A 21,197-nucleotide genomic window follows, 5' to 3' on the forward strand; every position below is an offset into this window, starting at 1 on the left:
AAATATATATTTTTTCAGGCAGAATTTTTTATGATGAAAAAGAGTTTTTAGATCTTTTGGCTAAAATTGCTAGACCATGAAACTGAGATCCATGAGTCTGGTACTCTGATTTGCAACCCTGGGCAGAGAATGTAACTTCTTGGTAGTTTGGGTTTCTCATTGGTAAAACAGTGTTCATTACCTGAACAGTGTCCGTTACCTACTTCAGAATATTGGTGTTCAAGATAAGCAACAAGAATTTGCCGTGTAGCACAGGGAACTATATTCAATCTCTGGTAATAATCTACAGTGGAAAATAATCTGAAAAAATATACCTGAATTACATTGCTGTGTACCTGAAACTAACACAATATTGTAAATCAACTATACTTCAATAAAAAAAAAGAATGTTGGTGTTCAAAGACTGTGTTAAGTTTTTCAAACTTTTAACAATTAGCAGTCAGAGTAAAGAAAAGAGTGTTCTTTTTTTTTTTAAAATAAATTTATTTATTTTTGGCTGTGTTGGGTCTTCGTTGCTGCGTTTGGGCCTTCTCTAGTTGTGGCGGGCAGGGCTACTCTTCATTGCGGTGCGCGGGCTTCTCATTGTGGTGGCTTCTCTTTGTGGTGGAGCACAGGCTCTAGGTGCACAGTCTTCGGTAGTTGTGGCTCACAGGCTTTAGAGCGCAGGCTCAGTAGTTGTGGCGCACGGGCTTAGTTGCTCCACAGCATGTGGGATCTTCCCGGACCAGGGCTTGAACCTGTGTCCCCTGCATTGACAGGCGGATTCTTAACCACTGCGCCACCAGGGAAGTCCCAAGAAGAGAGGGTTCTTGTGTTCACCTTCAAGGAGACACAGAGAAAAGGGGCTTAACTTGCAGCTACGAGTTTTATTTTAAAAAGATATTTTTAACCCAGAGTTGGTTCCTTTGTGATTCTTATTTCTGAATGGGTCAGTTCTTTTCGGTGTGGAAAATGGCTGGGAGAGTGAGCTGGAGGACTCTGAAATTTTGTTTCATCTTCGTTTTCTACTTTAGAGCATCAAGCCTATTATTTCTCCAGTTTTTTAAAAAAATTAATTAATTATGTATGTATGTATTTTTATTGAAGTATTGTTGATTTACAATGTTGTGTTAGTTTCAGATGTACAGCACAATGATTCAGTTATACATACTTATATATATGTATTTTTTCAGATTCTTTTCTCTTATAGGTTATTACAAAATATTGAGTCTAGTTCCCTGTGCTGTACCGTACATCCTTGTTAGTTATGTATTTTATTTATAGCAGTGTGTATATGTTAATCCCAAACTCCTAATTTATCCCCACCACCTTTCCCCTTTGGTAACCATAAGTTTGTTTTCTATGTCTATGGGTCTATTTCTGTTTGAATATAAATTCATTTGCTCTCTTCAGTTTTTGGTATTGAGAGGTTGGTGTCCGTCTTTTTTTTTTTTTTTTTAACATCTTTATTGGAATATAATTGCTTTACAATGGTGTGTTAGTTTCTGCTTTATAACAAAGTGAATCAGTTATACATATACATATGTTCCCATATCTCTTCCCTCTTGCGTCTCCCTCCCTCACACCCTCCCTATCCCACCCCTCTAGATGGTCACAAAGCACCAAGCTGATCTCCCTGTGCTATGCGGCTGCTTCCCACTAGCTATCTATTTTACAATTGGTAGTGTATATATGTCCATGCCACTCTCTCACTTCATCCCAGCTTACCCTTCCCCCTCCCCATATCCTCAAGTCCATCCTCTAGCAGGTCTGTGTCTTTATTCCCGTCTTACCCCTAGGTTCTTCATGACCTTTTTTTTTTCCCTTATATTCCATATATATGTGTTAGCATATGGTATTTGTTTTTCTCTTTCTGACTTCATTCTGTATGACTTAACTTCACTCACTACAAATAACTCAATTTCGTTTCTTTTTATGGCTGAGTAATATTCCATTGTATCTATGTGCCACATCTTCTTTATCCATTCATCTGTTGATGGACACTTAGGTTGCTTCCATGTCCTGGCTATTGGAAATAGTGCTGCAATGAACATTGGGGTGCATGTGTCTTTTTGAATTACGGTTTTCTCTGGGTATATGCCCAGTAGTGGGATTGCTGGGTCGTATGGTAGTTCTATTTGTAGTTGTTTGTTTTTTTTTTCCTGTACGCGGGCCTGTCACTGTTGTGGCCTCTCCCGTTGTGGAGCACAGGCTCCGGACGCGCAGGCTCAGCGGCCATGGCTCACAGGCCCAGCCACTCCGCGGCATGTGGGATCCTTCCGGACTGGGGCACGAACCCGCATCCCCTGCATCGGCAGGCAGACTCTCAACCACTGCACCACCAGGGAAGCCCCTATTTGTAGTTTTTTAAGGAACCTCCATACTGTTCTCCATAGTGGCTGTATCAATTTACATTCCCACCAACAGTGCAAGAGGGTTGCCTTTTCTCCACACCTTCTCCAGCATTTATTGTTTCTAGATTTTTTTGATGATGGCCATTCTGACCGGTGTGAGATGATATCTCATTGTAGTTTTGATTTGCATTTCTCTAATGATTAATGATTGTGTGGTGTTTTCTTAATAAGTTCTCTCCCACATTTCAGTAACCTTGTGGTATTTACCTCCATATTTTATGAATGAAGGAAACTGATGATATTCACAGGTTAAGCTGTTGTAAAGTAACTTTCCAGAAAATGGAGGGCCTGATTGGATGACGGGAGTTCAGTCATAGGGAGTTGCAAGGGTGTTTCCGAGGTGTCGGGTTGGGCGTGAAGATGGTAGACTTCCTCACTGGCAGTATCAAGTTCCCGGCTGTGCTCTTCACATGACTCCTGTTGCCTCTGTGGTTTGATACACAATGACTTCTTGTCAGGGTGTGGTGGAGGGCAGGGAAGAAAGGGCTGTTGTCCATTCAACTTGTCTCAGGTAAGAATGTTCAGGCCTTTTCTGAGTATCTTTGGTTTTCAGAGAGTTAAATTTTGTTGGATTTTAGAAGGCTTATTAGTCTAGGCATGGATAGTCTAGACGTGGGGCTCCAAATATAGGGCTGAGAACCTTATACAGGTGAGCTCTGCCCTGAGGGGCAGCTGTGTAGGGTAGGTTAGCTGAGTAGGATTAGCTGTAACTGGGTGGGTTTCCTTCCTCTTGTGGTTGAGACAGGAGCCATAGGGAAGAGAAATGTGGAGCATGGTAGTGTAGGTATCAGAGAACATCCTCGTGGCTCTGGTGGCGAGGATGCTTGATCAAGATTACATCCTTATTAGAGCTGGAGATTGAATGCTATCCACCACTATGGTAATGCACTTTGTTCACAGTCTACCGTGCCTGTGTGCTTGTCTGTTTTGTGTACCAAGATCCTGAGGCAATTTAAATATCAGCCTAAACCAGCCATGCAGGCGATGAAATGTACTTTTCCTGCTGAGATATTTGTTCCCCTGCAATCAGATAGCAGAAGAGTGTGCCAGCAAGCTAAGGGATGGCAGGGAGGGACAAAGGAGTGAATCATCATCATCATGGCAAACCTTGATTAGGTTTTCTTATGAAATCCAGGGACATGGAGGAACAGGATGGGGCTGGGGAAGAAGAGGAGGTTGAGCTTTCATGCCCTGGGCATTTTTAGTCCAGGTGCATGGAGTAACATTCCTCGGCTCTAGCTGTGGTCAGAGTAAAATCTGTTTTGGTAAATTTGGAATGACAGCCTTCTTGGATAATTAACATGTCGCATTTTATTGCAACTGTTTATTTTCTTCCTTCAGAACCCTGGGATCTTCAATGGCAGGAGAAACAGTGATCAGAAGACCGAGATGAATTTTAACACTCTTCTGGAAGAGATTCTTATTAAAAGGTCACAGCAGAAAAAGAAGACATCACCCTTAAACTACAAAGAGAGACTTTTTGTGCTAACAGAGTCCATGTTAACCTACTATGAGGGTCGGGCAGAGGTAGGAGACAATCAAAGTTTACTTTGTTGCTTTCCATGTTGATACTGTTTTATAATACTGACATTCCGCATACCCTCCAAATCTTATGGAGTAAGCTTTAGGTTAATGAAGTTAAGGTAATGATTTATTATCATTTGGATTGGAAAGATAAAGTTAAGGATATGGATAGACATTTTTCACAAGTCTGGTAATTATGGGGTTAGTATATACATGCGTATACAATTTTATATCGGCCTAGTGAATTAATGTATTAGAGAAAACAGGTCCCTACATCAGTTTTAGATCCTTGTGGAATTCATTAAGTATTTTGTGTACATGGCTCTTTTCCATAAACTATCATATTATGTATAAAAGTCTTCTTTAGCACATATAAACTGTCTATGTTCATCACTTTATATGAATATTTCTTCATTATTAAGTGAAAGTTACTTAAAACTGCTTAGTGATTGGGTGGAGTTGACTGACAACAGAACTGTTCAACTTTTTTTTGTGATAAGCAGCTAGTGCAAAGTTCCTTTGATGGGAGCAGAGGGCAGTGGCTCCCTAAGAACCTGGCCAATGAGCAGGTGGCAGAGGGGGGCCATGTTGTCAGCCAGCTCCTGGCTTTTCAGTTGTTTTAGCCTCTGGTTCTACCACTAGATGAGGTGCATGCATATAGAGTGGCCTCCGACCCATCTTTTTTTCTCCTGCCATCTTGGGAGTGCCTCATCTAGTACTGCAGGCCCAGCCACGTTCCTCCCTTTTAGAAATTTTCTTGGGTTCTAGGGAATGGCTGGGAGACTGTGTTGCCCTTTTTGACCACATGCCATTGTCTACTTGGTTACAGTAGATTGTTGGTGATCTTGATGTTTGATTTTAGTTTATTTTATTCTGCTATTTTCCTAGAGCACCTTCCTCAGAAATGGATTTACTCTTGTTTTTGTTTTGTTTTACTTCCACTAATTTCTCCCACTGATTTCTCTGTATTTTGGTTCCCCCAATACAGACAGAATGGCATTGCTTCTCGCTGGTGGTCCTCAACAGAGTCCTTAACTCTGTCATTTCTGCTCTGGCTTGTCATTGTGACCTAGTCATTGTGGAATTTTGCCTGTTCACGTAATTTAGGACTATAGTCCTTTATCCACCTTCCTAAACCCCAAAATGCTGAAGACCCAAACTTCAAAAACTCTTTCAGTTGCAAAACCTGACCTTAGATGAAGCTATTTTTAGTCTTTATCTTAGTGTGATGTGTGTGTGTGTGTGTGTGTGTGTGTGCGCGCGCGCGCGCGTGTGTGCAGAATTAGTATGTGTTTAATTATGTGGGGCTGTCCAGTTCTTGCTGGGAGTGTATATGGTGTATGTGCTGTATTACATTTATGAAATCTGAAAAATTCAGGATTCCAAAAGGGTTTCAGATAAGACTAGAAATATGAATTATTTTAAAATCTAAAATAAATTTTAAGGGGAAACATTAATAATTTTTTGCTGTATAATAATGATTTGTCATAATTTGAATAATATCATGAGAAAAGAATAGGAATGTAACAGTAAACATGGGAAAGTGTGGTCCTTTACTAACCAAAAAAACCCTCAGAATCCTATATTACCTGCTTAGAAACATGGACCCATACAATTGAAATACATTGCAATTGTTAAGTCACTTTGAAGATGGTAAATGATAATACAAAGATGATACAAAGTTAAAAGTGCCCTAATTGCTTTAGCTTAAGCAGAATAAAGAGAACAGTGGAAACCCTCGTATTTCAGAACCTGACCCACTGTCTTTCCTGGCAGCAGCCTCCGCCACCATGAGAACCAGAAAGGACAGAATGAAGAGGTTGTCGCAACATGTAACAGCCCAGCCTCTGACACTTAGCATTGATTTACTGTGTAGCACAGGGAATTATACCCGATATCTTGTAATAACGTGTAATGGAATATAATCTGCAAGAAACCTGAATCACTGTGCTGTACATCTGAAACTTATACAATATTGTAAATCAACTATACTTCAATTAAAAAAAACAAGAAAAAACAAGAAGAATCCATCTCCTTTCTGGCTACTGCTGACTGGCCCAGGGAGCCTAGTCCCGTTAGCTAGTCCTGCCTGAACCCCCCTCCTCCCATGAGCTGGGCATTCTGATCCCTCCTGGATTCTTTTCTTGGGGACTGATGTTCAGTGGCAAACTTATGACCTTCAGTTGAAAATATGGTTGCAGATTTGTTTGCCTCCCACAGTTAAAAAGAAATAGTTAACTATATTAAAAAGTCAGGAATTTTAAGATAAGAATCTGAATTCTTGAGACAATAAAAGTTCTGATAGTACTAGGCAGAATTCCTTCTTGACAGCTCTCAGCCTAGCTCCTAGGTAAGCCCAGTAGCACTTCGCTGTTATGTTTCTTCCCTGTTTGGGTTAATCTGCCCAGTTCTCTGTTTTCCTTGGGTAAATGTTCTTGTTTTCATCTCCCTCGCCCTAGAAGCTGTGATCTGGAAAGGGCTGTAATGTGGGTAACCCACATTTTTTAGAACAATAAACACCTTTATTATATGAGCTAAGATAGGAGGGAAGAGGATTTATTTGCCTTTCTGGGCCTTGATTTTCCTCAGATAGAACTCCAGCTCCTTTCCCTCTAGCATATAGTGATCTGCTCAGCCACACTGGCCTGCTCTTGAAGTGATGCATGCAAGAAGCTTGTCCTGCTGGAACTGCTCCTATAGAAGACTGCTGATTTTGGCATTCTTTTTCTTTTTTCCTTCATTCATTCATTTATTTTTGCCTGCGTTGGGTCTTCGTTGCTGCCTGAGGGCTTTTCTAGTTGTAGCAAGCAGGGGCTACTCTTCGCTGCAGTGCACGGGCTTCTCATTGCGGTGGCTTCTCTCATTGTGGAGCATGGGCTGTAGACATGCGGGCTCCAGTAGTTGTGGCATGGGGGCTCAGTAGTTGTGGCTTGTGGGCTCTAGAGTGCAGGCTCAGTAGTTGCGGTGCACAGGCTTAGTTCCTCTGCGGCATGTGGGATCTTCCCGGACCAAGGCTTGAACCAGTGCCCCCTCCACTGGCAAGCGGATTCTTAACCACTGTACCACCAGGGAAGTCCTGACATTCTTTTTCCTTTCGTCATATTTCTTTCTGTTTTTTAAAAAATTTATTTATAGCAGTGTATTTTATGTTGAAAGTTTTTTTAAATTAATTAATTAATTACTTTTTGGTTGCTTTGGGTCTTTGTTGCTGTGCGCGGGCTTTCTCTAGTTGCGGTGAGTGGGGGCTACTCTTTGTTGTGGTGCGCGGGCTTCTCACTGCGGTGTCTTCTCTTGTTGTGGAGCATGGGCTCTAGGGCGCGTGGGCTTCAGTAGTTGTGGCACATGGGCTCAGTAGTTGTTGCTTGCGGGCTCTAGAGTGCAGGCTCAGTAGTTGTGGTGCAGGGGCTTAGTTGCTCTGTGGCATGTGGGATCTTCCTGGACCAGGGCTCGAACCCGTGTCCCCTGCATTGGCAGGTGGAGTCTTAACCACTGCGCCATCAGGGAAGCCCCCTTTTATCATATTTCTTCTGAATATTCTTTGATCGTTTTTTGTTTAAAATCTCTTCCTTCTCAGGAGTCAGCTTGGCCCCCTTCTTGTGGCCCAGGGGCAGTGCACAGTGGGACTTGTACCACTACCGGTACGGTGTGCTGTCAGTGAGCATGATGCAGTTCTTCACCAGGGTCTTGGTACGGACCAGTTTGTTGTTGGATGCATTGTAGACAACATCAATGATCCTTGTCTTGCGTGTACAACACTCCGAGCCCCAGGAGAAGTTCCCCACGTCTAGCCTCAAAGCCCGGTAATTCTTGTTGCCCCTCCTTGCACATGGACTGTGTGTATGCGGCGGGGTCCAATCTTGGTGTTGGCAGCAGGGCGTTCCAGCTCATACCTCCACTTCCTGTGGTGAGGCTTTCTCTTGTCCCCGGTCTTGCGGCTCTTGTGCCAATTGTCCCGAGAGATGCCTACGTGTGGAAGCAGGGGGCAGGAGCCTCAGCCAGGGAGCCCTGGGCTGGGCCCTGCCAGCCCAGTGCCCAGAATCAACAGGTATTAAAAGAAAATATTTTGTTAAAAGTGTAAGACTTGTAAGACTCTAAGTGGATTAGAAAAACCATGGGGGCCATTCTGCGGTAGCCCCAGAGATATTTATTTTAGTTGTTCATAGTTCTGTTTTTAAAAGAAATACTGGGTAGGCTACTGATTGATCTAGTAGCTATGATTCCTAGTTTCTTTGTAGCAATTCAGTGACATTCATCCTTTATTAAAACTCTCAGTTAATCACAGAGTCAGACATCAATCTTTTCCTGGTTCTCTGGACCCCAGCTCCTTCGATAGGATGGCAATAAGCTTTTACTGAAAATTTTCCTATTAAGTACAGTTTATCGTACTTTTCAAAGTATGCTAAGAAATTCTGTTCTAGACGATGAGAAATTCAGTCAAGCTGTTTCTTCCAAGTCTCATGTAAAACTTGTGTTTCCGTTTCTGCTGTGGGCCATTCTTTGGTTTGTCCTCCTTGCTCTTTCTCAACTAGCTTATGTTTCTGCATCTTCTAGTGAACCAATAAAAGATCTTACTGACGATTTATATTGTTTGCTCTTCTTATAATAACACAGAATAAAGGAAACTGCGCTCTTGCTTTCTGGTCAGGGAGCTAAATGACACAGGGGTTAGACCACTCGATGTTCTGCTGGGGCCTCCACATGGTTTTGAGATGGAATCCAGGGACGAACAGGACTGGAGTTTAATCAGAAAAAAGGCCTTTTGGGGCTTCCCTGGTGGCGCAGTGGTTGGGAGTCCGCCTGCCGATGCAGGGGACACGGGTTCGTGTCCCAGTCCACATGCCATGGAGCGTCTGGGCCCGTGAGCCGTGGCCGCTGAGCGTGCGCCTCCGGAGCCTGTGCTCCGTCACAACAGTGAGAGGCCCGCGTACCGCAAAAAAAAAAAAAAAAAAAAAAAAAAAAGAAAGAAAAAAGGCCTGTTAAATAATGGTGAGAAAACAAGGAATGGAGAGATTTTTATATGTTTAGATATTTGAATACAAAAATTTCGAGTAGCTTGTAAATCTGCAACTATTGTTAGCTAAGAAATCAGGACATTTTTATAATTGGACTTTGGTATTACCAATTTTGTTGGTTTCTTGTCTGTAACACTCCTCTGTTATGAAAACTGACAATAGTTTATAAGGTTGAGGAATAGGGAGACTAGTTGTGTTAGGGATCCCCAAGGCTACCCCCGGGTTCAGTAATTCACTAGGAGGACTCAGGGGACTGAGCGCTGAGTTTAACTCACTGCTATGATTTATTTCAGTGAAAGAAGAAAAAGCAAAATTAGCAAGGGAAAAGGTGCCTGGGGCAAGTCTGGAGGAAACCAGTCACAAGCTCACAAGAGTCCTTTCTCAGCAGAGCCACAAAGGGGGTATATAATTTCTCCATTACCGGATTGTGACAATTGTGAAATGTTTTCTAACCGGGAACCTCGTTAGAGACTCAGTGGCCAAGGTTTTCATTGGAGGCTGGTCACATAGGCACCCTCTGTCTAAGCATGTACCAAAATTCCAGACTCCAGAAGGAAAGCAGGGGTTCAGCATAAGCCAGGTTGTTTGTACAAACAGGTTAGGCCCAGTGAGCCATTCTTATCAGTGCTGGGAATGGGAGAGCCCTCCCCTCTCAAAGTGCGAGTTCCCAGAACCCAGCCAAGGACCAACCTTGTAGGCAGCATCATAGGCCTGTCATGTTAACTCTTTCGTGCACATTAGTAGTAATTATACAAATTATTGAGTACCCAATACAGGCCAGGCACTGTGCTAAATAAGTACATGCATTATTTTCTTTATTCCTCAAAACAATACTGTATGAAGTCTTATTAGTACCCCCATTTCAAAAATGAGTGATACGAGGCTCAGAAAGTTTAAAAACTTACACAAGGTCAAATACTAATGAGTTGCAGGGCTGTTTCTTCAGAGCCTGTCTTTGAAACAACCTTGATACTCTGGGGAAACTTAGGAAAAAAATCTATTAAATCTCTCTATAATACAGATGAAGTTTTATTTTAAAACTTTTGAGGATATTTTTATTACTTTCAGCTATGATTTTTTAAAAAAATTTCTTTGTGGTAGAAGAAAATTAACGTCAGACAAAACGGGGATTTTTGTCTGATTCTGCCACTATCTAATTGGACTTTAGAAAACAGTGTTCTTCAATTGTTTTTATAGTTTAGAAATTGCTTTCATATAAATATATTGTCTCTTTACACCCTTAACTCCCTTGCCATCACTGTTTCAACCCAGCACACATCCGATCTATTTCGAAGTCCTGTGAATTCTCCTTCCCTTCATTACAACCTTATTGCAGCTCCCAACTCCATTCTCTTGGTGGATTACTGCCCTAGTTGATTTTACTTTTGGATCTTCATCTTTCAACTATAAAACCATAAAAGGGATTTTTAAAACTTGTAGATTTGCATCTGCTCTACGATCAAGTTAAAACTCCTTAGCTTGGAATACAAGGTACTTGATGGCCTTTTTCCTTGTCTTCCCTCTCTCCTTCCTCCATCCCCAGCTGTCTTCTACCTGCAGTTACTCTTTCACATTGTGCCTTTGTTACTATTGTTCAATCAACTTGAAGTGATATATTCCTCTACCTGCCTACCAGGATCTGTCTATCTATCCATATCTATTTTATCCATCAGAAATGTGTTGAGTGCCCAAATAATCACTTACTCATCTTTTCTGACTCAGCTCAATCCCCATCTTCTCTGAAGCCTTTCCTGTATCCCTCCCACCAGTGGTAGAATCCCCAGCCCACCTCAGCCCTTTGTGCCCTGTTCATATTTTTATCATGACATCTTGGTTGCTTGACTCTATCTACATATCTGTGTCCCCCATTGGACTTTAAGCTCTTTGAGGGCAGGGTTCATAGCTTTTCTATCTTCGTATTTCTGAGAGTTTAGTGCAGAGTTGAGTGCTCAATACACGTTGGATGGCTGGATGGGTCCAAAGGAGACATGGGGAGACCTCAACCCTTAGAAGCAGGCAGGGCAGATTTATCCTATGCAAACATCATGAACAACCAGAAAGGTTGTCATGCTGCTAATAAGTAGAAGGGTCAGGATTTGAGCCTTGGTATTCTGACTCTAAGTTCAGTGCTCTTCCTATAATGCCTCCCTTATTGTTTTATTCCAGTTGTACTGAAATCAAACATTCTATGTGATGAGTTGTTTGAAAATTTAACCTTTTACCCAGGTTAACTGTCGGGATAGTGGAGGTAGTTATAAGATGATGGCACGAGTCTCTTGAATATCCTGGGCAACCTCTCATATTTCTATAAGGCCTTCTGGGGCATATAGAGTTGTTTTCTTTACCACCCCTGGAACCTGGAGACTCTAGTGATATAGGCGTAAGAGCTTATTAAGGTTCTGAAATGATCAGATATTTCTCCCTTAGTTGTATCCCTAGACTAGGTGGACTCCCAGTGGGGAACATAGGTTTACAAGACCTTTCTAATTGCTGCCTGAAGATTTATATCTTCTGGCACTTTCTAGGATTCTGGGGGGCGAGTGTGGGGTGGACAAAATAGTTTCTTTTACTATAGGACAATTGGAAGTGTTTGCATCAGACTTTAGAGGTTATCAGACAATTCACTAGCTTGTAAAAAGTGGGACAGCTCTAGATGCTCTGTAGACGGTACAGTGGTTAGTGTACTAGGGCTCTGAAAATTCTCTACTCTATTATCTGATGAAAACTCATTTTCTTTTTGGCAGTTGAGTTTCCTTGTTTCCGAAATAAGGTTGTATCAACTTCCTGTCTTGCGTCTCAGTTTCCTCTCTGGTGTCTCTTTCCCCACTTTTGATTCATATCTGTTTTCTTATTTTACTGACCTGACCTTCCTCATCACTTAAAAGAGCCAAGATGCAGGTCTGAAGTCCTAGGGTCTGATTTACCTTCTTAATTTGACAAATTATCCATTTTCATTTAATAATGTTCACTGTTTTTTTCCTCTAGGAAGCAGAAACCTATTTAAGATAGAAAAGGGGGAGAATACCATTTGTTCCATCCACACTCCAAAAATATTTTTGTAACTTTTAATTTTGCTATAGTTCCAGCCTCACAGAAAAGTTGCAAGAATAGTACAAGGAACTCTCAAGTAACCTTTACTCAGATTCACAAATTACCTATGGTTGCCCCATTTGCTCTGTCATTCTCTTGGTCTCTTCCTCTTCATATGCATGTTTTCCGAACCATTGGAAAGTAAGCTGTAGACAGTCCCCTTTTGCTGTTAAATAATTCATTGTGTATTGTCTAAAAATAAGGACATTCTCTTTTAGAACCACAGTACAATGATCAAAATCAAGACATGTAACGCTGATACAGTAGTATTAAGTGGTCCAGAGTCCATAGTCAGATTTCATTCATCATTCCACTGATGTCTTCATAGCTGTTTCTCAACCTCCCCTCCTTGCCCAAATCCAGGATCTAATCCCTGATCACACATTGCATTTAGTAGGTCAAGACATAAAGTTTGTAAATGTCCATGGTGCAAAGAAGAGAAATGCATGGAGGAAATACTGTCCTTTGTCGTTTCTTGTAAAATGCCAACTACATCATGAATACTCAGTGATTGTATGTCAGAGTCTGCAAACATGAAATTGGATTTGAAAATCATTAGAGTTGTTCTCCTACTCTCATTCTCATGGTCATCATTAGGGGCTGAAGATCACCTTCCTGCGAAATAAGTTATTTTAGCCTGGTCCACTGAGATGAATATTAATCACTTTCTCTCTCCCCCACCTCAATTTTAACTTTTTATTCTTCTGTGTTAAATAATTATGAGTCATGTAAAGCATTTTTTGGAGAACAGTACAGTATGAGTAATTTCTAGTAAATGAAGAGGGAATTTAATCAAAGGTTTGGTCCTCATGCTACTTAAAAGTAGAAATAATAAAAGGATTCTAGATCTCAAAAAATACTCTTGGATCTGGCTGTGATAGTTGTGGTTTATTCAGTGATGATTTGTATCATGATGAGAGAGACAAAGGCCTTAAGAAAAATCAGCATTTCTGTTCATACATGACATTACCTAGTTTATTTTATTCAGAAGACTTAGCTCTCGGCAATTTTTAGTGTTACCAAAAAGGCAAATTTCCATCAGAGTTTTATATAGCTATTTTAGGACTGAATATATTCAAAAAGCTGTGCTGTAGGCACTGAAGGCAATTATGAAAAGAACAATTCCTAGAATGTTTGGGAAATGGCCGTATAGCTGAAATAAACAGCATTTCCTCCCCACCCCCTTTTCCCACCTGCCTCTCTTGAAGGAAACTTGTCTTAAACAGAAGTACGTGTCACTTGTTGATTTTAAAAAAAAAGCACTGTATCTGACATCATGATTTTCGTAAGCTGAGTTTTGTTTTTCTCTGCATCGTGAACTGCTGGGCTGGGGATTCTTAGAAATCTTTGAAGCTAGTTCTGTAATTAGTAGCTTCTATTAAGTGTTTGTTGATGAGGATAGGTATGATAGCACTTACCCTGAGGAACAGTTAAAAAAGAGACCAAATTATATGAGTAGAGGAAGCATTGGTGGTAAAAGTACAGACTATATAGATTTTTGGTGAGGGGTGGGGTTGGGGAGGGATTGGGAAAGGTCTCCATTTGGCTGTGGGTTGGAGTATGAGCAGTGTTGGGCAGAAGGAGCCCATTCATGCCGTGGGAACATCATGTGCAGAGGCCCTGGGGTGGAAGAGGGCTTGGTGTGTCTGTGAAACTGTTCTGTTCTAGACCTCCATAGATTTATATGCTGATAATTACCCATTCATGGGGATGATTATTTGTTAGTAATGAAGAAGTCGTACAATTTTAGAGCTGGAAGGAACTTTAAAGAGTAACCTTCAAGTCTTCCACTTGTGGAAACTGAAGGTAAGGAAATGATTTGCTCCAGGTCACCCAGTAAGCTGGTTGTTAAGCCTGGATCAAAACTCAGATCAGCCTCTCTGATTGCACTGCCTTTGTTTTGGCAAAGATGAGTTTGGGTTGCCCAGGTAGGTGAGGGCACTTACACAGCTTAAATAATATGGTTGTTCACAGAATGGACTCCATCTAGTGACTATTCAGACCCCTTTGCTTGAAATACTTGTCACTTTTTTGCCTTTGAAGCTTTGCTCTTGCTGTGCTTAACAGTTGTCCTTCTGTTCATCCAATTCCCATTTCAAGTCCTCTTTTTTCTTTAAATTTGAAAAAACTTTATTTTTTAAAAAAATTGAAGTATAGATTTACAATGTTGTGTTAGTTGCTGGTGTATAGCAGAGTGATTCAGTCGTGTGTGTATATATGTATCCTTTTTGAAATTCTTTTTCATTATAGGTTATTATAAGATATTGAATATACTTCCCTGTGCTATACAGTAGGACCTTGTTGTTTATCTGTTTTATGTAAAGTAGTGTGTATCTGTTAATCCCAAGCTGTTTCTGTTTTGTAAATAAGTTCATTTGTATCATTCTTTTAGATTCCATATAGAGGTGATATCATATGATGCTTGTTTTTCTCTGTCTGACTTACTCTTAAGTGAGAGACCTTGTTCACCTTCCCACCCCCCAGTTGTAAATGCCAGCCCCTTCAGAATTACTGTTAAATTTATATGTATTATTATTGTTATTGCCTCTTTAAAGTCACCAACTACATAATAATCTCCTTGAAGGCAGAGGTTGTTGCCTCCTAATTTCAACATATCACACAATATCTTGCACCCATTGCCTGCTCAAAAAAGTTTTTGTTGGTAAAAATTACAATAGTGATGATCAGTTAGTATTTCAAGTAAGCAAAAAGATCTTTAGCGACATTGTGATAGTTATTTCCCATGCAGTTTTGTTCCATTTTAGTTGTTGAGAAGATGCCTTATTTAAATTTTGAATCAAAACTGTGTTTTTATTTAGTATTTATTAGTATTAAGCTCTCCCCCAAACTAAAATGTGGACATTATTGTAAACAGCCAGAGTATGAACTGTCAGAAGAAATCACATGGCCATTTGAGAAAGTGAAACTACATTTTGAGTTGTTTCTAAATCCATTTAGAACATGGTTTAGCCACTGGTCAGGTACACGTAGAGAATCACCTATAGAAGGGCACTTAGAAACACCTGGGTTATTCAGTAATTCCATGACTCTCTTAAGAGAACTCTTGATGTTATTAGCCTTTGGGTTTTGTGAATATACTGTACTTCTGAGATAAATATTATCTCATGATGGCTTGATGATTGCTACTTCAGATAATTAAAAACATTGTTATAGTCTTCTTACCAAAGCTCTTCATTTACCTTTTATTTTTAATCATAGTCAACTGCCTATAATATTTGCATGATACCACATTGGTAAACACCTGAATTGAAAAATTGCACAAAATATGTGCAATATAGTTGTTAAATAAAATTAAATGAGTAAGTAAGAGACTTAAATGAAATCTCTAGTGATTTTTAATAGACTGCGAGAAAGGAGTTCCCCCCTGCCCCCCGCCCGCATCATCTTAGTTGTATGTGAAGACTTTTGGAAAAGTTCTGTCTTTATTCCAAGTAATCACATAGGTATAGCTGTTCCTTAATTTTATTTGCCACTGCAAAAAGTAACATGGATAGGTGCAATTCCCTGCTCATTAGATTGTAACATGTGAATTTTTCTCCTTTTAGGGGAATATATATATATGTAAAATATATTTATTTCATGTATATATATTTCCTGGCAAAAGAGAGTCTGTGCACTTACCTGTTTCATGGGACTCAGCTCATTTGTTTTCATTCATTCATCATTTGTACAGAAAAGATTTAGTGAGTATGTACAGTATGGTAGGGATGGAGGAATTAAAAGATGAATGATTCTGGTTTTGTTAAGCTTACAGTCTGATTAAGTTATACTTCTGCCTTTCTGGATTCAAAATGGCAAACTTTCCTATACTGCATCCAGTCTGTTTTGAAGGGGGCCTCTTGAGACCTGGAGTTATCCTTGTGTGCCACTGTTGTTTGCACTCACCCATGTTTTTCTGGATTACCTGGGAGTCTTAACTTTCCTGGCCCTTGTGTTTCCCTCTGTTCTTAGACTTTACATAGCATAGAGTTCACAAAAGTACAGGGGTTTTGCACACCTACTTGCAATGCTCTGTTCTCCATAGCATCTCCATAAAGTGTATCTGTAGATAACCAACACATTTGCCCACCATCTACTTCACAGGTGAAGACACTGGGGAACAAACAACCAAGTCAGGTACCTTCTCTGAAGTGACATCCCATCTGACTAGCTGAACCAAGATGTCTTATCTTTCTGGCTAGCGTGCTGTTAAACCACACTGTGCTAGTTTAAGGAAGGGGGACTGCCTTAAACAGTGTGTTCACTGACCACCTCTATATATACGTTTCCTTCCTCCTTCCATTCTTTAGCTTTATATATAAGACCTTAGAAAGGGTGTTTTTTAGCGCTTGTTGATTTGTGTTTGTTTTTTCCTCACTGCACCCCTGTGAGGTGGTGGGAATTCTATGCATTTCAGTAAATCAGAGTTGTACAGAAAAGAGACCCACGAAAAGAACATATTACTGTGAATGCTTAGATGAAAGAAATTGAAAGCGTTAAACTGAAGTTGTAACTCTTAAAAAACTTTAAAATGGGTTTGGTTAAATAGTTCATTTCATAAATACTTTAAATGATTCTTTGCAGAGAAAACTCACAGGTAACTTAATTAAAGATGAATTGATTCACATTCATAGTCTATCCCAGCAAGTAGAGAACAGTGTCACAGTTGAAGAGAATTCCTAAAATCTACTGCAGTAATTAGTTCAACACTTTTTAAAATAATAAATAAGTAAGTTAAACACTTAAAAAAATAGTAAAGTAAGCTGATTTTTAGGTTAACTCAGTTCTGACTAGGATTGATTACAGTACAATATCAAAAAAAGGGTAGAGACTTGAATTTTCTTGGAAAAAAATGAGTAGCTTGATGCTGAAGATCAAATATGTAATTCAGAAATTACTTTTTTAATATATATTTAAAAATTTTATTTTTTTATTTTTTGGCTGCATTGGGTCTTCGTTGCTCCACGTGGGCTTTCTCTAGTTGTGGCTAGTGGGAGCTACTCTTTATTGCGGTGTGCGGGCTTCTCATTGCGGTGGCTTCTCTTGTTGTGGAGCATGGGGTCTAGGCACGCATGCTTCAGTAGTTGTGGCACAGGGGCTCAGTAGTTGTGGCTCGCGGGCTCTAGAGTGCAGGCTCAGTAGTTGTGGCGCACGGGCTTAGTTGCTCCGCGGCACGTGGGATCTTCCTGGACCAGGGCTCGAACCTGTGTCCCCTGCATTGGCAGGGGGATTCTTAACCACTGTGCCATCAGGGAAGCCCCAGAACTTGTTTTTAAACAGGGTCATTCTTTTATTTTCAGACGTCACACTTAATCACTTTCTAAGGATAGGTGTTATGACTAAAATATGTGTAGGAAACAAGACCAATTTCCATTGGATCAGATAATGTGTTTCTTGAGGTTCTAGAGTGAGCTTACCAGCAGTTTTCTGTTCCTTCTTCATTATAGGGAACTTCTGTTGTGGTCTGAGGTCCATCTCTGAGTTAATCGAATTCCTGTGAGTTAGAGAGTAGACTGTGGACTTTGGAGCCAGATCGTCTGGGTTCAAATCCTAAATTTGTTACTTATTAGCTGTGTGACCTTGGTCAAATTACTTGATCTCTCTGTGCCTTATTTTCCTCATCTTTAAACTGGGGCAAATAATAGTACTTCCTCACAGGTTTTTGTCTGGAGTAAATGGATACCTATATATGAAGTAGTTAGGACAGTTTCTGGCGTACAGTAAGTGCCATTGTAAGTATCAGTGGTTATTAGTATAAGCAGTTTCCATTGTCACCCACTTTTGTCTTTTTTGTATAACGTGTTTCAGAGTTTCTGCTCTTGCATCTGGCTTTTCCCAGATATAGACATTTTTTGCAATAAGCATAACCATTTCATTCTCCTAGTAAGTCACTAATCACAGGTGATTCATTCTTTAAATTGATCTTTGCTGCTTGTGGTCCAGTTACATTGTGGAGCTCTGGTTACTGGTGGAAATGCATACCTTGGGGTAGGGCTAGTTCTCATTCTTGGCACCTCTGAGCCTGTGTTGGTGGAACTCTCATCGGGTCTGCTCTGGATGTTTCTCTCTGGTTGTTTGTCCGTGGGCACATGACAGGGTGCTGATTGCGATAAATGTGTGCTGTTCAGTTTTACATTTTGTAACGTCAGAGGTGGATCTACTGGTAAGCATTAGAGCCTTTCAGTTCCGTAGCCCTTTCTAATGCCCCTGGAAGGGCCCTAGCGCTTTCACATTCATAATTTTGCACTGAAAAAAAGAGAGTCTTCTCCCCAAAGTGTGTAAGCCTCAGGCCACTCAAAACCTGGATCTGTCTCTGCAGAGCATGTGAGACTCTATTTGTTCTAGTATCTGATAATATCTACAAATTCTGCCAGTGAAATACCCCCAGACATCTTCACTGTAAAACATCTAAAATATAAGCATATTTATAGTTTATGTTCTTAAAAGCTTTTTTTCTAGAACAAAGTGGTGTATCTACTTTAATCTGTCAAATTTATTTTCCTTTAATAAAAGTTTCAGCATTGTTGTTATTTTTTATTTATTAATTAATTATTTTATTTTATTTTATTTTTTGGCTGTGTTGGGTCTTCATTGCTTCACGCGAGCTTTCTCCCATTGCTGCAAGCGGGGGCTACTCTTCGTTGTGGTGCATGGGCTTCTCATTTGCGGTGCCTTTTCTGTTGCAGAGCAGGGGCTCTAGGTGCGCGGGCTTCACTAGTTGCAGCATGTGGGCTTCAGTAGTTGCGGCGCACGGGCTTAGTTGCTCTGTCATGTGGGATCTTCCCGGACCAGGGATCAAACCTGTGTTCCCTGCATTGGCAGGTGGAATCCTAACCACTGGGCCACCAGGGAGGTCCTCAGTGTTGTTTTTAAAACTCCAGTACTTTTCTTGTTAAATGTATTCCTGCATATATTATGGTTGTAGTTACTCTTGTGAACAGGTGAATTTTCATGATATGTTGTAATTAGATATAGTTGATATATAATCAAGCTCTAGATTTTTATAAATCTATTTTGTAACCAACCAGTATACTATGCTATTTCTAAGTATTATGTATTTTCTAAGTATTACAATTTTCTATTACCAACTTTGCTGTAAAAGGGTTGTTTTCTATTAAATTTAACCCAAATTATGAGAATAAAATAATTAAAAAAATATAAAGAAAGATAAAAGCATTTTAAATTCTAAATGGGAATACTCGAAAGGCCATGTGGAGGCCTGGGGGAGGGCGTTCCAGCAGGGGAATCCAGGAATGTAACACCCAAAGGGAGACAGGAGCAGCAAAGAGGCTGAGGGGCTGAAGTGGAGTGGGATGGGGCGTAGGGAGGATGTGGCTGGAGACCTGGGCAAGATCCTGCATGGATCACTGCGGACCATGGAAAAGACGTTGGATTTTTTTTTAAAAATTTCTATTAAAAAATTTTTTAAAAAATGTGATACAAAGATTTTGGAGGGTTGGGAGTGGGGAGTGACAAAGTGTGGCTCTTACATTCATGCACGTTAAGATGCTGGGGCACAGTAGAGCATGAATTGGCCATTAGAAGGTATGAGGTTTAAGTTCTGGCTCTGCTAGGCAGTGTAATCTTTTTTTTTTTTTTAACATCTTTATTGGAGTATAATTGCTTTACAATGGTGTGTTAGTTTCTGCTGTATAACAAAGTGAATCAGCTATACATATACATATATCCCCATATCTCCTCCCTCTTGCATCTCCCTCCCACCCTCCCTATGCCACCCCTCTAGGTGGTCACAAAGTACTGAGCTGATCTCCCTGTGCTATGCGGCTGCTTCCTACTAGCTACCTATTTTACATTTGGTGGTGTATATATGTCCATGCCACTCTCTAACTTCGTCACAGCCTACACTTCCCCCTCCCTGTGTCCTCAAGTCCATTCTCTACATCTGCATCTTTATTCCTGTCCTGCCCCTAGGTTCTTCTTAAACATTTTTTTCTTTTAATATTCCATATATATGTGTTAGCATACAGTATTTGCTTTTCTCTTTCTGACTTACTTCACTCTGTATGACAGACTCTAGGTCCATCCATCTCACTACAAATAACTCAATTTCGTCTCTTTTTATGGCTGAGTAATATTCCATTGTATATATGAGCCACATCTTCTTTATCCATTCATCTGTTGATGGACACTTAGGTTGCTTCCATGTCTAGGCTACTGTAAATAGTGCTGCGATGAACATTGTGGTACATGACTCTTTTTGAATTATGGTTTCCTCAGGATATATGCCCAGTACTGGGATTGCTGGGTCATATGGTAGTTCTATTTGTAGTTTTTTAAGGAACCTCCATACTGTTCTCCATAGTGGCTGTATCAATTTACATTCCCACCAACAGTGCAGGAGGGTTCCCTTTTCTCCACACCCTTTCCAGCACTTATTGTTTGTAGATTTTTTGATGATGGCCATCTGACCGGTGTGAGGTGATACCTCATTGTGGTTTTGATTTGCATTTCTCTAATGATTAGTGATGTTGAGCATCCTTTCATGTGTTTGTTGTAAATCTGTATATCTTCTTTGGAGAAATGTCTAGTTAGGTCTTCTGCCCATTTTTGGATTGGGTTGTTTGTTTTTTTTTGATACTGAGCTACATGAGCTGTTTGTGTATTTTGGATATTAATCCTTGTCAGTTATTTCACTTGCAAATATTTTCTCCCATTCTGAGGGTTGTCTTTTTGTCTTCTTTATGGTTTCCTTTGTTGTGCAAAAGCTTTTAAGTTTCTTTAGGTCCCATTTGTTTGTTTTTGTTTTTATTTCCATTTCTCTAGGAGGTGGGTCAAAAAGGATCTTGCTGTGATTTATGTCATAGAATGTTCTGCCTATGTTTCCCTCTAAGAGTTTTATAGTGTCTGGCCTTCCATTTAGGTCTTTAATCCATTTTGAGTTTATTTTTGTGTATGGTGTTAGGGGGTGTTCTAATTTCATTCTTTTACATGTAGCTGTCCAGTTTTCCCAGCACCATTTATTGAAGAGGCTGTCTTTTCTCCACTGTATATTCTTGCCTCCTTTATCAAAGATAAGGTGACCATATGTGCGTGGCTGACCATATCTCCAGGCTTTCTATCATGTTCCATTGATCTGTATTTCTGTTTTTGTGCCAGTACCATACTGTCTTCATCACTGTAGCTTTGTAGTATAGTCTGAAGTCCAGGAGCCTGATTC

General features: G+C 40.3%; 1 protein-coding gene and 1 pseudogene across 1 annotated transcript in view; one reads left to right on the plus strand and one right to left on the minus strand.

The window, feature by feature from the left end:
* The first annotated feature begins 3,767 nt into the window (after positions 1–3,767).
* TEC (tec protein tyrosine kinase) overlaps positions 3,768–21,197 on the plus strand; it is a 95,872-nt gene continuing 78,442 nt past the window's right edge. Inside the window, exon 1 of the mRNA XM_060012596.1 lies at positions 3,768–3,920. Coding sequence (XP_059868579.1) covers positions 3,783–3,920 — 138 coding nt within the window. The 5' untranslated portion in view covers positions 3,768–3,782. The remainder of the gene's footprint in view (positions 3,921–21,197) is intronic.
* LOC132425651 (small ribosomal subunit protein eS8 pseudogene) lies at positions 6,474–9,347 on the minus strand (annotated as a pseudogene).

Source organism: Delphinus delphis, chromosome 5 (assembly GCF_949987515.2).
Source record: "Delphinus delphis chromosome 5, mDelDel1.2, whole genome shotgun sequence".
Taxonomy (NCBI): domain Eukaryota; kingdom Metazoa; phylum Chordata; class Mammalia; order Artiodactyla; family Delphinidae; genus Delphinus; species Delphinus delphis.